The sequence below is a fragment of the Trichogramma pretiosum genome, unplaced genomic scaffold, assembly GCF_000599845.2.
Source record: "Trichogramma pretiosum strain Unisexual culture from Peru unplaced genomic scaffold, Tpre_2.0 scaffold27, whole genome shotgun sequence".
NCBI lineage: Eukaryota > Metazoa > Arthropoda > Insecta > Hymenoptera > Trichogrammatidae > Trichogramma > Trichogramma pretiosum.
The window spans coordinates 1,387,325-1,403,172 of NW_019641694.1; the positions used below are offsets into that span (position 1 = coordinate 1,387,325).

The 15,848-nt window shown below is 46.3% G+C and overlaps 1 protein-coding gene across 1 annotated transcript; it reads left to right on the forward strand.

Annotated features, from left to right (window-relative positions):
* The first annotated feature begins 2,743 nt into the window (after nucleotides 1-2,743).
* On the forward strand, nucleotides 2,744-15,647 carry LOC106660322. Its single transcript, XM_014383255.2, has 6 exons — nucleotides 2,744-3,562; nucleotides 7,963-8,374; nucleotides 10,205-10,307; nucleotides 10,553-11,087; nucleotides 11,171-11,321; nucleotides 12,036-15,647. The coding sequence occupies exons 2-6, from the start codon at nucleotides 8,068-8,070 to the stop codon at nucleotides 12,368-12,370; spliced, it is 1,431 nt and encodes a 476-aa protein (XP_014238741.1). The 5' UTR covers nucleotides 2,744-3,562; nucleotides 7,963-8,067; the 3' UTR covers nucleotides 12,371-15,647.
* The last annotated feature ends 201 nt before the right edge of the window (nucleotides 15,648-15,848 follow it).

A 15,848-nucleotide genomic window follows, 5' to 3' on the forward strand; every position in this document is an offset into this window, starting at 1 on the left:
TCGATTCGGCTGGCGTTTGCTGCCGCTTGCTCTCTACTCGGCTGCTCGGCTATCCGCGCGTGCTTGCGTGTATTTACCCTGGAGAGTTAAAAGCTTGGCTCTCGCCCTCTCACCCTCTCTCTCTCTCTCTCTCTCTGCCGATAGTCCCAGACGTCCCATTTTACGGTCCAGTACGTAACTTGAATAGCTGCGCGTTCACTGCTGCTTGCCGTCCGCATACCATCTCTCTCTCTCTCTCTCTCTGTCTCTATGTTTGTATGTGCGGGGGCAGGTAGTTTCCATTCTGAATTCGAGTCAATATATAATGTGTAGCCCATTCTCTATCACAAAGGCGCAGCTAGCAAGCCCGAGCAAGCCCAAGCTGCCGCAGCCACCAAACCCGTAGAGTATGACGAATGCGCCTACACCGCCGCAATTCCTCCATATAATATATCCAGCCGATTTATTTTTCCCCCAACCAAACCTCGATTGTCCGATTTATAATGGCCCCTCTTCCCTTCTTTGCCTTTTTTCACTTGGAATAACTGCGACTGCATTACTAATTGCTAACGTAAGCTTACTTTTTTCAAGTGTTTCAGTAGCAGCTGCTTGAAAAAGTTTATAAAAGCTGCAAGCTCACTCGACGACGGACACTGCGTTCGACGGAGATCGCACAAACATTTCATTTTTTTCATATCGTTTCTCGTACGCTCATCCGATGTAATTTGATATCCATGTGTATTTGATCTCGGCGTATCAAGGTCAATTGCATGGACATTTAACAGGCAGATTCATGACGTTTCTCAATATTTTGAAAATGTTCTCTGTAGAAAAATCAACGAACGCGATATAATTTAATGGAAAAGTGAAAGGATAATAGGAATTATTGATGCATCCGGGCGGCTTTGGGCGTAAATTCAGCGCAAATACAAATATTTGCAGGTGTGAATTCGGTCGGAAAGAGCTGCATCAAAGGATGCCGCTCGTGACTTTGGCATCGTCAATGGTCCCTCGGCACTCTTGCACACAACGCACGTTGTTGGACTTTTTATGCGTAAGAATGGCATAAAAATAGAACAAGCGATTTTAGCGTAGGATGCGCGTCGTGTATATATTTGTAATACACAGGCAGCGTACAGCTGGCAGGCTCGGGGGGTGGATGATCGTCAAACAGCAGGTTGACCTTCTTTATTAATCTGCGGCAGGCAGCAGCGGAGCTTGGCTACAAGTGTGGCGTACGATACAATTATCCGAGCTACAAGGAAAACAACGGGCCATAACATTATCCATGTAGAGCCTCGCTTTCTCTCCCTTCTCTCGTACGTATAATACATATATAGCGCTAGAGTATACGTATGTAGACGCGTACGTGCTCGCAGTTCGGCGCGCATATAACAAGTCGAAATTCAATTCAAAAGCCAATTGAATTCCTCATGCAAATCAACCGGCGCTACCCTAGGCTCCTCGGCGCGCTATTCACAACTCTGCCTCTCTGTCTCTCTCATCAGCAGTCCTCACCCACAGCTATACAGTTATCGTACTGTACACACATGCACATACGTAGGTGTTCAGACGCACATATACGTAACTCATGCTATAATCCCCGCAAGAACCTCTAATCCTCTTCTTCATCCTGGACAGATAAAAATAAATAGACACGGCTGCGCAATCCCCCGAGTGTGTCCTCGTTTTGCCGCATACATAGAAAACTAATTTAAGCGATCCTAGCAGATAGATGTAGGTGCATAAGGTGAAGGGTGAGCAAGGGAGAGAGAGAGAGAGCAAAGATCATGGAGCATCCGTCGGTGAAATTCACTCGGCTACACGAGTAGTCTAGTCTCTCTAGCCCATCTTAGAAACTCAACTCGGCTATAACAGAGTGGCGTATACATGTTGGCTAGAAGCTATAGTAGCTAGCAGCTAGCATCGAAAAGCACTCGCTCGTGTGCGCGACGCTGCCTAAAATCTATACAGATATATAGCCAGCTGCCAGAGTATTTAGCCGCAAAATAAGCCTTGCCAGCGAGTTCGGGGGAGCTGCAGGGGAATTGCAGGGGAGTTGCAGGAGAGGCCAAGAGTTTCAGGGGGCTAGTAGTTGGAGGCAGTAAAGTAGTAGTAGTAGAGGCAGTAGCGGTAGTGGTAGCGGCGCCAGGAAGGGAGAACGCGCAGCACGAGGCTGCAGAGCAGAGAGCCGCAGGGGGGTCCCGCGTGCGTTGGCCCGGTCTCGGTCGCCTAATGTGATTTCCAGGCATGTCTCTCGCTCCGAGCATCCCCTAGGTCGGCCGTAGCGCGAGGGCGAGGGGCTCGGTGGGGCCGAGCGGGGCCGGGCGGCCTATCCAGTATCCAGCAGCGAGCAGCGAGCAGCGAGCGTAGCGGCGCAGGCGCCCCGAGCTCGTTCAATAACTCGCGCGAGCCAACGTCGACTCGCACGCACGCTACACACCTACATACTTTGAAACCCTATACAGATATAGCACATAGCAGGGATGCTACTCCCCCACTACGAGAGTGCGGCGGCGGTGGCGGCACACTCGCGTTATAGGTGGCATGGCTGGCATGCGCGAGGCAACGACTCGCAGCGTAGGCGTATGTATACAGCGGCTGCTCGTGTGTGCGTGTGGCAAGCTCTTCCTATAGCTATATAGGTGCGCACGCGACGCGCACAGTGTACGTATACGCCGACGGATCCGCAGCCGGCTGCGCGAGACGCGTTTCACACACGCGGCTGGAAGCAGCGATAGCGCGAGGATTGCGCTCCACTCGCAACCGTATACTCGCCGTGTATACATACAGTCCGTGTCTGTCTGTGTAGCCGTGTGTTTTTGTGTCTGTGTGTCCGTAAGTGTGCACGATTGCGCGTTCTCTGCTCTCGCTGAGAGTAGCGCACGTCTTTGCCTCCTCTTTGGCACTGGCTGAACTAGCAAGTGAAACAGAGAGAGAGAGAGAGAGAAGAATCAACTCCGCATATCGTGTATGCGCTGCGCTACGGTCTATCTCGGTGCTGGTCATGCGCTCGTGCACGGCGCTACTACCTGCAAGCTCGTAGCGAGCGAGCTTTTTTTCCTGCCGAAGCCCGAAGCCGAGCAAACTCGTCGGATCGCTCCTGCCAATGATCGTCCTGTGCACCTCTCTCGTACACACAACGCTTGTTGACCGTGCGACGACTCAACGCTGCGACGACACGTCCTCGAATCCTCGCGAGTCCTGCCTCGAGCCTTTGTGACTGCTCTCTGTGTGCGTGTGTCTGTGTATGTGTGTGTGTGTGTGTGTGTGTCGTCTGTGTTGTTGCTCGATCAGCAGCTATCGGTGCGGCTCTGTGTGCGCTGATCCAAGTGCCGATGCCTCGCTGCATCGAGTAAATATATCGACGGCCGAGTGTCGCTTCAGCCACGAACGTAGGATCAAAGAGTGGACGTGTCGGGCCGCAGCCACTAGAGATCAGCCAGCGAGAAGCAGCGATCGAGTCAATCGGACCGGACGAACGAAGCAACGGCGCAATTTCTCGTCCGACGCTGTCTCATTCGCCACCGTCAGCGGAACAGCTAGCCTAGCCGAAGCGACGAGAGAATCGCTTTGAGCCGATGTAAGCATCATCATGGTCATTATCACAGCGACACGACTCGCACAGCCGAGCAATTGCCCTCTGCTCGCAGCTTTTCTAGCATTAAGTAGTATTTTGCCCCTAGTCCGGAGGCGTGTTGATGCCGCGCCATCCACTGCCAGGCATCTCCGCTTCTCTCTGCTTCTCCAGCTTTTCCATTACACTCGAACGTAGTATATATATATTAGGTCGTACGCATGTAAAGCTATTCAACTCCATCGCCCCCTTTTTCCCGCTTGCAATCTGCAGCTATGCTACTCGAGCTTTTTTTTCAAGCAGCCTATAATCGCGCGAATTTCTGCCTGGGTGTGTGAGCGAATGAACGCCAAAGGATATATGACTCTCTCTCTCTCTCTCTCTATCGGATTGTATACATAGATATAAAACGGTGGTACGTGCCGCGATAGGAAATAGCGATATACTCGCTTATATATAATATTTGATCCGTTGCGAGGATTTCATCATTACTCGGGTTTAATCTCTTTTTTCCTTAGCTTATAGGGTCGGTTAGCGAGTCGGTAGCGCGTCGAGCTTTAATATCGAATCTTGGCGTGTAATATCCTTAGGAGCCACGTGAAAAATCCCTTGCTCCCTCTGGCAGCGCCGCGCGTTTCTGTGTGCGTATCCGCGTACACACCTGCACGAAAACGTCGCGTACGTATGCGGGAGGCAGACGGAGTATACAGAGGGCATAACGTCGTCGGGGTAGGCGCGCGCGCGCGCGCTTCGATTTACTGGCAAATGAGCCGTGAGAGAGAAAGAGAGAGAGAGAGAGAGAACGACGACGAGAACTGCTGCAGAACAACTCGCTGCTGCGGCGATGGGACGCTTGCGATTAGCCCGAGGGTGGATTTGTTGCCCTGCCTGCCTGCCTGCCTGCCTGCCTCATGTCTGCCTCATGCCTGCCTCGTGTGCTATACTCGCACAGCCACATTCGTGTACGGGTGCGCGATGCGCTCCACGTATTGGACTGTACGAATAAGGTCCTTTACGTTACCGCATGTATACATACACGCATATGTACGTAGGTATACATTACAGCCCCTGCTCGAGCTCTCGTATACACGTAGGAAAAACAACCCTTATTAGCCAGGCGTATAGCTAGCTGCGAGCTCGATCTATGGCTGTGGGACGCGTCGAGCCTACTCGAAGGAGCCGAATCCAAAGCCGACGGGCATTTGCACCCGCGCATTTATTGTTTTCATATGGGATTAGTGGCGTGCTTGCGCCTCTTTTGCCGCCTCTCTGGCCAGTCCGACCCTCTCGAATCTCGATCGTCGAGCTGTGCGAAACTACAGCTAAAGCCAGTGCGCGCGCTCCCATTATTATCCGTCAACTGGGCTGAAATTTGGCAAAACCAATCGGATTTATATGCGAATTTTTGCCGCACTCGTTGTGTACTGCAGCATTATTATTTAGCCCGATTGCAGCTGCTATAGAGCGAGCAAGCAAGTGAGCGAGTGAGCGAGTGAGCGAGTCACTAAGAAATAATTTACTTTTTCAATTACCTGCGCTCCGGAATAATTAACGCGAGCGCGCGCCACTACGAGAGGCAAAGAGAGAGGAAGGAGGGAGGGAGGGAGAGAGCTTGCGCAAGCTTGAGCGGGCGAGTCGTTACAGGCGCTCGCGCGTACATTTATAGAGCTTATATTGCAGTAAGCGCGCATACATGTATATTAATGCAAAGTCGAGAGGTAGTTGCCGACTGAGAGAGAGCTGCGCACAAATAGTAATAAATAGCTAGTGGATGTGGAAAATGAGACAGTGACACGATTGTGCGAGCTGCACGTCGCTATCTCTTTAAATATAGAATGCTAAGAGAGAGAGTGTGTAGTGCGCACTTGTGCTACGTGCGGGGGGTAAGCCGCCTCGTGCACGGCAACTGGCGTATAGGCGCAGCTATGTACTAGGCCTATAAGAGAAGAAAACGAAGCAAAGCTCCTCGCTCACGTGCGTCAGACTATATTAACCCTTACTCAAGTATGTATTATACTACGTCAGAACAGGCGCACTACCTCGTGGCGCAGAGACTCGTCTAGCAGCTATAATATCTGCTGCTTGTGTGTGTGTGTTGTAGTGTCGAGCAAGTACAGCGTCACGCGATTTCTCCTCGCTGGCACTCGGCGGCGTCGCTGCGCTGCTGCTGCTGCTGCTGCTGCTGCTGCTGCTGCTGCTGTTGCTGTGGCGCGCTTATAACGCTATTACGCATGGATTACTTTGGAGATTATTATATACTCCGCTTCAAGTCTGTATTTATGCATGCACATCTGCACGCGGACGAGCACGAGTGTCGTCTAAAACTATATAATATAAACGCCTAGAGTATATGCATAATACGTAGCTGCAATTATTACTCGAGCTGCATAATTGCTGACCGAGGAAAAGAATAGACGGCCGATGCTATTTTCGTAGTACAGCGATACAAAACAGGCAGTAGACGAGCACGGCACATCGATCGTTTAATTTAATTACGGGAGCCGCTGTATAGGCGCTTTTCCGCATTAGAGCGCTGCACGGCCGCAGCTAGCTCCTTTTCCTCTCTGACCCTCGCGCTATGCAAATATACATACGTAAGCTGCTTCTGCCCGGCATGTGTGTACGCGTACACATATACACGCCCGACGCTCCATCGAGTACACAAATACGACGCACACGCAAAAACGCCCCAGCTGTCCATGTTTATACCTATGTATGCCCCTATAAAGAGTAGTAAAAGTTTTCGGCTGGAAAAAGAGCACGAGAGAACTGCGCGAAGCTTACACACTTTGCTTCCGCTGCTACTGCCACTGCTACGGGTGTCTCATCAAAAAACCATTAAGCTCTTTCACTCTTACAATCTTTCTCCTTTCCTTTTTATCCTGACGCCGCCACCGCCGACGCTACGATGCTGCTGCTTTTTTTTTCTTATATTCTAGCGCTGCGCTTCTTTGACACAAACGCACGCATGCGTTTATAGACAGGCTCGTGCGGAAACGGAAAGGTCTGAGTAAGAGAGAGAGAGAGAAAATGGAATAGAAAAAAGAATCGCAGAGCAGTCCTTGGCAGGAGTTGCCTGCCACTGCGGCGCGAAGAAGCTTAAATGCGACTTGACTTGATCCCCACTAAGATAATTAGTCAGCTTGATTTTCTCTCTGTCTCTCAGTTGCTAGAGCTACCTACAGCGAGATACTTATGTACTATAGCTACATCACAGTCCCGACGTGTCCTTAAGTAAGGTTTCCATCTTAAGTGATGGGGCGTGTGGCGCGTATATACTGTTTTGCCGCTGTATTCGGCACTGCTTATATCGGCACTACTTGCATGGGGGGGACACGAATACACGCGCACATACAAATACTCGACGCTCGATGCATATTTATTTCGCATCGGTCAAATTGCTTTTCGATAAATCAATGTACAGACGGACAGATGTATTATTAGGTTGAGCGAGGAGCTTTTCCGCTCGCGTACGGCAAATTAGGATACGTGCCAAAGTGTTTTATGCTGTACACGCTGTGCTGCCACGGCCTATGCCCGATTATATAGCGCACCTATAACGCGCACGTACATATCTTTTTGCGGCTCGCGGCATACATTCGGCTCGTGTAGAGCCAGCGAAATTGACTATTATTCAGATTTTTGCTTCTTTGAACGTCTATTATCGCTTTCTCTTTTAAGAGAGACAGAGAGAGAGAGAGAAAAGTCTTACAATCAACGTGACATTTTTCCTTGTTACTTGGCTTAGCTCTTTGCGGGCCGGGTACGCGTTAAAAAGCTGCGCAACATAAATTATGACTAGGTGCAAAAGTTACCGGCTACTACCCCACTCGTGCATAAGTACTTTATATTGTTAGGAGCGGCCGAGCGAGCGAGCGAGCGACCGGTCGAGAGAGAAAGAGAGAGAGAGGTATATAGCGCCGGACTTGATAATGAATAATTTAGCTGTTTGACTAGGACAAGTTTCTTATTCTTCGAGTCGTTCGTCTTGCTCGTCGCAGCTCTCGGCGTTTTGAGCGTCCAACAGCCGCCGCGTTTTCTATTATACGATGGCCGATAGTAATTTAGTAGCTCTCGAACCGAATTAAATAAAGTATAAATGCAGCGCCGAGTCGAGAGCTTCGCGCCGAGTTGTTGCGCTATCCACCTACACAGAGCTCGACTCGTCGCTTACCGCCCGTGTCTTGTCTTATATCGTGCCCTCTATACGCTCGCATGCAAGACTTTGAAATCGCAGCAATTACGTAGCCACCACCCCTGCCAGTTTTTGCACAATAGATAATAACTCGCTTGGGGCTGCACAAAAAAAACCCCTGAATAAAAAGCGTAATAATAATTTGTTCTTTCCTCTCCTATACGTATATATACTCGTTGCATACATGTACTATATAATGTTCTCTTTGCAGGCGGCGGATGGCATGATAATACACAATATCCGGCTGGCCGAGGAGCCTCGCAGCGCATCGCTATCGGAGGAGTAGTTGGCCCAAGTAGCGCAGCTCCCGAATCGGATGAAAATGGAGGATCCCGAGTTGGCCGAGGACTCGTCCGGATGCACCTACTGCACGCTGGATCCGCCGCCGGAATTTCGCATACCGCCGCCGCCGCTGCCGGGCTTCCTCAAGCACGCCCAGGACTATTACGAGGCGGCGCACCATCGGCACTCGGTCGAGCACGGCCCCTCGTCCGACGGGCCCGACGCCGGCCGCTCGGCCGTCGGCGACGCCAGGGCCCACGAGCACCTCGACGACAGCCCCTGCAAGCACACCTGCGACTGGAGGGGACAGGGCGTCAGATACGTCGAAGTGTCCCAGCCAGGTAGGTGCTTTTATCTTTCGAGGCCTTTCAACGGAGATCGGAGCCAACGAGTTGCGATGCATTAGCGAGGGAGCGCCAGCTTATCGATGCCGTGTTAGACGGAGATGTTGCTTTAGCCCCTTCTCCCCCTGGTCTTGCCTCTTTAGTTCCTCGCTATACACGTATATATACGTCTGCGAGAAGCAAAGGGAAAACTTTTGTGTAAAGTTCGCTCGGCTGGCAGCAGCGACGAGGGGTGGGCGCCTACAGACGACAGCGAGGCCGATTTTTCGGTGTATATGTGCGCGCGAGAAGATAGAGAGGGTAATTCGATACACACGTAGACTCGAGCGCCGGAGCCAGTGTAACTACGTACTCGATGGGGATGCCTCGCTGTGAGCTATGTACGCGTCGCGCTCGTGTACATGCCATGAGCGGCGAAATTGATTTATCGCCCTTTCTCCGAGCTCGCACGCACCTACGCGCGCCTGCACCTACGCGGGACACGCAGCGACGTCAACGGCACTGCATTCTATGTACTGTAACGCCTGCACGATCTGATTTTTATCTTTCGAATAAAAAGCCTTTATGGACTGACGGACTTGAGCTACCTGGCCCCGACTAATTATATATTATTCCGCTGTATTAAATAATGAATCTCGTCTAATTTGAATACATATTGAAAAAGTCGACGCTGCAACTGCGACGACGACGTTGAAATTAGTTAATTGAGCCGAGCTGCGGGGCTCTGAAAAAAAAGGAAAAGAAAGAAAAAAAAGACGGCATCGTTTATAAAGTATATTATATATCTAAGACACGAGTGAACGACCAGCATGCGGCTAGCCCCAACTTCGGTGACTCTTTTTTCTTCTTCTTTATATTTCATCAAACTTAAAATGCGCGCGCGAGCGAGTCGCCAAAGAAAATATTAAACTAACGCTGCGCGCACGGACTAACCTCGAGGTATAAAAAGAAACTGTGGCTAAAAGAAGTAAGTTTGGAAGTTTTTCTACACGGGAATTTCAACAGTTTCCTGCTGCCACGTCCCTATTCCCCATTCCCCCGCTTTTCCTATAGTCCGCTTCTGTTTTTTATTTTTTTATTTTTTTATTTTTTTTTCGTTCGAGCACACGAAATCGCTTACATCCTTAAAGTATAGGAAGGTAATGCGTGCGGTACATAAAAGAGAGAATTAAATTGCGAAAGTAATCCGGCATAGATATATTATTATTCGTTTAATCTCGTTCGTTATATATACGCGTCGCGATCGTATAGCCGCAGCAGCATATGCGCCTGCGATATCCTTTTTATCTTTTCTATACATATACCTCTACGCGCGCAATATATATGCGTGTATTATACAGCCGCGTTGAAAGAGAGAAAGAGAAGAGAAAATTTGCATATTGAAATCAGATTATGCGATGATAACCGATCGCGAGTGCTGCAAACTCGCTCGTGCGCCTGCAGTGCGCGCGTACACTGGCACATTTCAAAGATTCGTATTATTATGTAGAAAGGAAAATTTTCCGATCTAAATAGCCCAGCCACTAGGCCGCTCGACGTGTCTATGCCGTGTGCGCGCGTACTGCAGCTGCGATGCACTTTAGGCATTTAATTATTCATTTCTCCGGTGCGCGTGGGGCCAATAGGCTAAGGATTATCCAAGCTGGGAAAATGTTGTATCATAAATGTGCGCGCGAGTTAAAAGCAAAAGCCGAGCGCCGCAGGGGCCGATGGAGAATTATCGGAAATAAATTCGACGCCACCGCCGCCGCTTCCGCACTCGCCGATAATGAATGTTTTAGACGTATTAATGAAATTAATTTTTTCTCCCTATCTGTGTGCTTGCAGGAAATATTTTCGACGACACGTGGTTCATCGTACTCGTCTGCTCCTGCGTCGGCGTCATATTCATTGGGATTATATTAGCAACCGTTTTAATCAAATGTAAATTGTAAGTATTCGAGTGAGATTTTTTTAATCGATCGCCGCTGCTATCGTTCAGCGCTATATGTATAGGCAATATGGCTATCGCATAATCGCACGCATTCACACGCGATAGCGAGCTCGAGCTCTTTACGAGCGCCGACTCGACTATCGTTTCGCTAGATAACGAGTCCTTTGTGCGGTAGCTAGCCTATATCATGTAGGTATGGCTACCTACGAGCACGAGTCGTAACGGATTTGGTTTTGCTGCAGACACAGCGAAGCCATTCCATCCAACGACAACGCGTCGCAGTGCAGCAATCGTAGCAACAAAAACTCGACGTTGTCGACGTCGACGGCCTCGTCGTCGATGCACACGACCACCACTACGACCGGAGGTGGCGGGGGCCCGGCCTCGTCTTGCGCCGCCCTCAGCTGCAAGTCACCGATCGTCCGTCTGCAGCAGGAGGCTGCCATTCTGTTTCCCTGCTCACCCCAGCATCACTTGCACTTTCACCCCCAGCAGCAGCAGCAGCAGCAGCAGCAGCCAAACATCAATCTCCATCACCATCACCATCATCATCAAGCTCATCAGATAGGACAGCAGCCCCAACAAGACCCGAATCTGCTGCACGACCCCCGAGTCATGTGGGCGACTCTGACGCCCCGTGGCACGACCAGGCATTACTTGGAGGAGCACACGTACGAGACGATCGGGGGTGGCAGCGACAGTGGCCAGCCGCCCGGCTACACCGAGCGCGACGGCGACGAGCCCGTCGTCGTCTACGCCGAGAGCCCCTGCGAAAACGTACGTATACTAATCATCATTGGCTCGACTGCGATTCGTCAATCTGTATATAGCTAATCGAATATGAATCGTCCCGATTGCAGACTTACACGGAGCCCCCCGTGGCGTCGCCCGGCCAAGTGCCCAAGGACGACAAAGCCTTCGACAACACGGGCTTCGTCGACTACGAGGACCCTCGACAGATAAAAAATGAGTACTATCAGCTGGAAGACGTCCTTGAGCCTTGCGAGCCGAGTGAGTATGCGAAAAAAATCCAAAGCAACGACAAACGTTCAAAGAATTTCAGGACTATTTTATACAACCTTGTCCCATTGTGTATAAATAAACGCGCGCGAGACGAGGAAATTTGATATCACCGACTCAAAGTCTCTCGAGGAAATTCTGACAAAGCCTTTTCTATCTCTCTCTCTCTCTCTGTCTTCATCTTTACCTCACCCTCCGTCAGCGTACGAATTTTCCGAATTTGATATTTCGTCTTGTCTTGCGGGGACTCACCCCGGCCCCTTGTACCCCCGCGCGTACAACAATAAGGCAGCGGCGCCACCAAAGAGAAAGAGACGACACAATGAAAACTTTGCGCTAAAATAACATTATGCAGCTGAGCGCTAGAGTTTCAGGTATTTCGTCTTTTCGGCTGGCGCTCCACACTTTGCCAGCTGAAAATTCAGATATTATAAAGTCTCTCTCTCTCGCGCGTCACTACCGTCTTGTCTCTCTCCCTTCCCCCCCGCACATTCTGCCTTATACGCCCCGGTGCGAGTTCGAGCGCGCCACCCTCTGCAGTCTGCTGTCGTCGGGGCTTAATACAATATCTCGCCGGCAGATACATCTCGTTTGCATGTTTTCGAATTCATCCCTCAAGCCTATTATCTAATTGAATCAGAGATGCCTCATACATCCGCCCCACTCACGCTCGCACTTGTCTCGTGCCTTTTCTTTCTTTTCCAGTATTTTCCGTGCAAGCTGTTTACGGCATGCCGAGTCGTAATCTCGGACAAGTAGCTAATACCTTGCGACCTCGGGTGTCGTCGCCTACTCGCATCGAGCATCCGAATCTGCCTCCGTTGAATCTGCACCGGACCCACAGTAATAGAAGAAGCAATAAACACCATCAGCAGCAGCAGCAGCAGCAGCAGCATCAACACCAGTCGTTGCACCGCAAAAGGAACCATCACCACCAGCTGCAGCAACAGCAGCATACCTTGATTAGGAATATGGCGGCGAACCCGCCTCCCAATCCTCCTGCGCCCGCCGAATCAAGTGTTTACTTACCAACTATTTAAATTTAAAAAGAAAAAAACGACGCCAATCGCTTGTATTTTAATCTTTCCCACACTCGACACCCACACATTTTTCATGATAAACTCGAAGCCTCGTACACACAGCCATACATCCACTCACGTTCACACGTAACACATGATGATACGATATTATAAATTACTATAACGACATTTACTCAAATCGCAATCGAAAGCAATCGTGTTCCTGGTGCTCTCTATGTGTAATTCTGTCTCAATCCAGATGTATGAATGTAGTTGAATAATTATAATGATAACTCGAAGAAAAAAAATGAGTAATGATCTTTCGTCGCTCTTCGCGTGCGTTAATATATTGTTACATACGCATAGGCTGCGACGTGAGGCTAGTGAAAGTACGCCGATATGCGACTGCAAACATGATGAAAAAGATAATCGATGATGCTAAAATATAACGTTATATTTGTCGCGTGACTTGCAACCTTGAAGAACCCGTGTATCATCTCCTTCTTTTTCATTCTGCAACTAAATCGCCGAATCATTTTTAATGCTCGATTACATTAAGTGGACTGTAGCACACAATGAAATCTTTTTTACTCACGCAATAACAGCACAGACCTATCCCCGTTTTACTATTTCTAAATTCTTGAAGGCTGCAACTCACATTTAAAAAAAGCTGATTCGAGAGCGAATATATTGGACCAAACTAAAAGCGAAAGAGATTTTAAGTATTATGTTTTTATCGAAATAAAAAACAAAAAGTAATAATAATTATAATAGTAATATTAATAAAGGAAGCAACTAGTCTTACTACTAGTTTAATGATGTATGAGAAGTATAGCGAAGCTGCAAAGCAATGATTCAACTGCCCAATCGTACGCGTGAATAGATTGCATGTGTAAATGAAAAAACGAACGACGTAGCGTTTAGATGCAAAATTAGAAAATTTTTCTCTGCTCGAATGTCGCATTTATTGTGTGCATCGATGTGAATGAAGCTGCAGCGAAGAAATTAAGCATGAGAGATCTCTATAAATGTATGACTGTTGCCACGTCATGGTTATTATTGTATTCGTTTATGTTATATCTCGACTAGTAGATACTGTTATAGGAGAGTGTCGTTGAAGAAGATTGAATCTTCGATGTGTTCTTCATAGGAAAAAAAAAACAAACTGCAAACGATCTCGATTTTTCTTCCTTATTTTCTTACATATAATACGCGTACTAACACAAGTTTGAGCGACTCGACGATGAAACTATACTCGACTGTTAGGGTACGGCTTTATTTTTTACGTGCACATTTCATTGCCACGAGCGCGTCATTAAAACGCGACGACATGATGCATATTTTCTAAAAACAAGTCTGAAATAAAATGTATACAAAATAATGGAAAGATGCTTCGGATTCCGCGTGAGAGGAGATGGATGGTGACTTTTTCAAGCAAGAGAGAATAACAATTTATTGACGTCCATGATACTCGAGAGTATCAGAAAAACACATACCTACACAGTTTAGTACTTACATGAAACATCGTAGAAAAAAATCAAATCTCATCCTAATGACGCATTTATAATGAAAAAGAAAATATAACCAATCAGAGCTAGTTTTTAAAACATCTTATTACAATTACATTATCAGATTGTATATTATATTATGTATTGTATTCAAACAAGTTTTCTGTGCAAGAAGGAAACTAACTCGAAAATATTTGAGTAAAAATATTGTATACAGACTCGGAGGTGGGCGAAAAAAAAAGAAGTAAATAATTAATTTTGTACTACGATTCTTCTAAAGCTTTGCTTCATGTTATTAATCACTTAATTGCTGCTTTAAGTGTTCAAACGCTTACTTATCCTTAAATAACATGTAACTTATCGAATGATGCTCTGACACTTGACGAAATAATAACTATGCAACGGGAGAAAAAGTTGTATATCATTATTTTTAAAGAAAACATATTATAGGTTTTTACATGCGAAAAGGAATACTCAAACTCGGCAAAACAAGTTAACTCTGACGATGATATACCTATTTATGAACAATGTAACATAGTCAACGACGTTCCTGAATGATAATGATGCGATATACTTTTGTAGAGTGCGTAAACATGATATATATTTCACCACAAGCGTACAATATTGATACGAAAAAATATTATAAATCATATATTGAATTTTTGATTTTCAAATTTTTCAGTTATATTGATATATTGAAAACTGTTGTAGTTGATAGTGTTTTTGATAGCATGTATATTTTGTTATCGCGAGGAAGAAGTTGATGAAGAAGAAAAAATTCTAATTAAAAAGTTCTAAATGCCAGATGTTTACCAATAAGCTTTTTTCCGTTTGATGTAAATCATGTATTAGCCAAACCGCACAAAATTTTCAAGAGACTTTTTTCTTATTCTCTTGCCAACTCACGTCACACATCTATTCATTTTGCGTAGATTAAGACTGATTTTTATTAGATAAAATTTGGAACGTAACAAAACGAAAAATGAAGCAAAAAAATATTCATAGGCTGCAAAGGTTTTAAACATGAAAGAAGCAAAAAAAAACTTTTGCTACATTTTATATAGTTCAACTTCTAAGACTTGAAAAAAAAATTTTAATTGACTGTAACCAAAATAAGGAAAAAAATTAATAAATTTTATAGCGATTAGACCTGATGAAAGATAATCAATTAGTGTATATATAATCATAAGAAACGTAAAAAAGGACTAGTCATTTAATTAATGCCAAAGTTTTTAATCATTATTTACTATTGTAACATTGAGTTTGACTATGTTATTTTATTTTAATTGTAAAAATCACGATAAACAATGTTTAAACGCAGAGTTTTTATATTGAATGCGAATTTTCATACAAAACGAATACCTCATAATGTATCTATTATTGTGAGTAATAACGTCTTAATATCTTTGATAGATTTCGTTACTATGTGATACATAAGTTTGTTTTTTAATTTATATAATTTTCGTAATTGAAACTTACTGATTGCTTCTCTTGGAGCAGATATACACAGCTTGACACGAGCTTTATAAACTATGAGTAAAAAACGATAAATGATGTAAAAAGCGCATGCTCGATAAAAAAAAATTGAAAACTAGTACCTATAAGCAATTCGAACACATTCAAAAACAAGTAGGAGTCATGGTGTTCGTTGTTCGCAAACTCGTAGATTTTATCGATACAATGTACTAGATTTAATGTACGCAAAAAAAGAATAATAAAAATGTGCATTTCATCTTTATCCGCTTGTTTTTAAAAGTAAAAAAACAAATGACAATCGCATGAATGCGAAAAAATATTTATCTTACGGCCTGGGAGAACCAGAAGAGAAAGTACTTGGCAGTAAAAATCCAAGGCTCGCGTGCATAACTCTTTTTATACATAAGGGTCGTCATCGAAGAGCGAGTCTTTTGGAATCGGAAAAAAATAGTCTTATTTTATTACACTGCGGCGTCGTATAAACGCAGCATTTATGAGATTTCGTCATATCAAGA

Coding starts and splice junctions, on each gene's coding strand:
- LOC106660322 (XM_014383255.2), top strand. CDS start 8,068: ATGAAAATGGAGGATCCCGAGTTGGCCGAGGACTCGTCCGGATGCACC. Junction 10,308..10,552: donor GTTTTAATCAAATGTAAATT/GTAAGTATTCGA, acceptor GTTTTGCTGCAG/ACACAGCGAAGCCATTCCAT. Junction 11,322..12,035: donor CCTTGAGCCTTGCGAGCCGA/GTGAGTATGCGA, acceptor TTTCTTTTCCAG/TATTTTCCGTGCAAGCTGTT.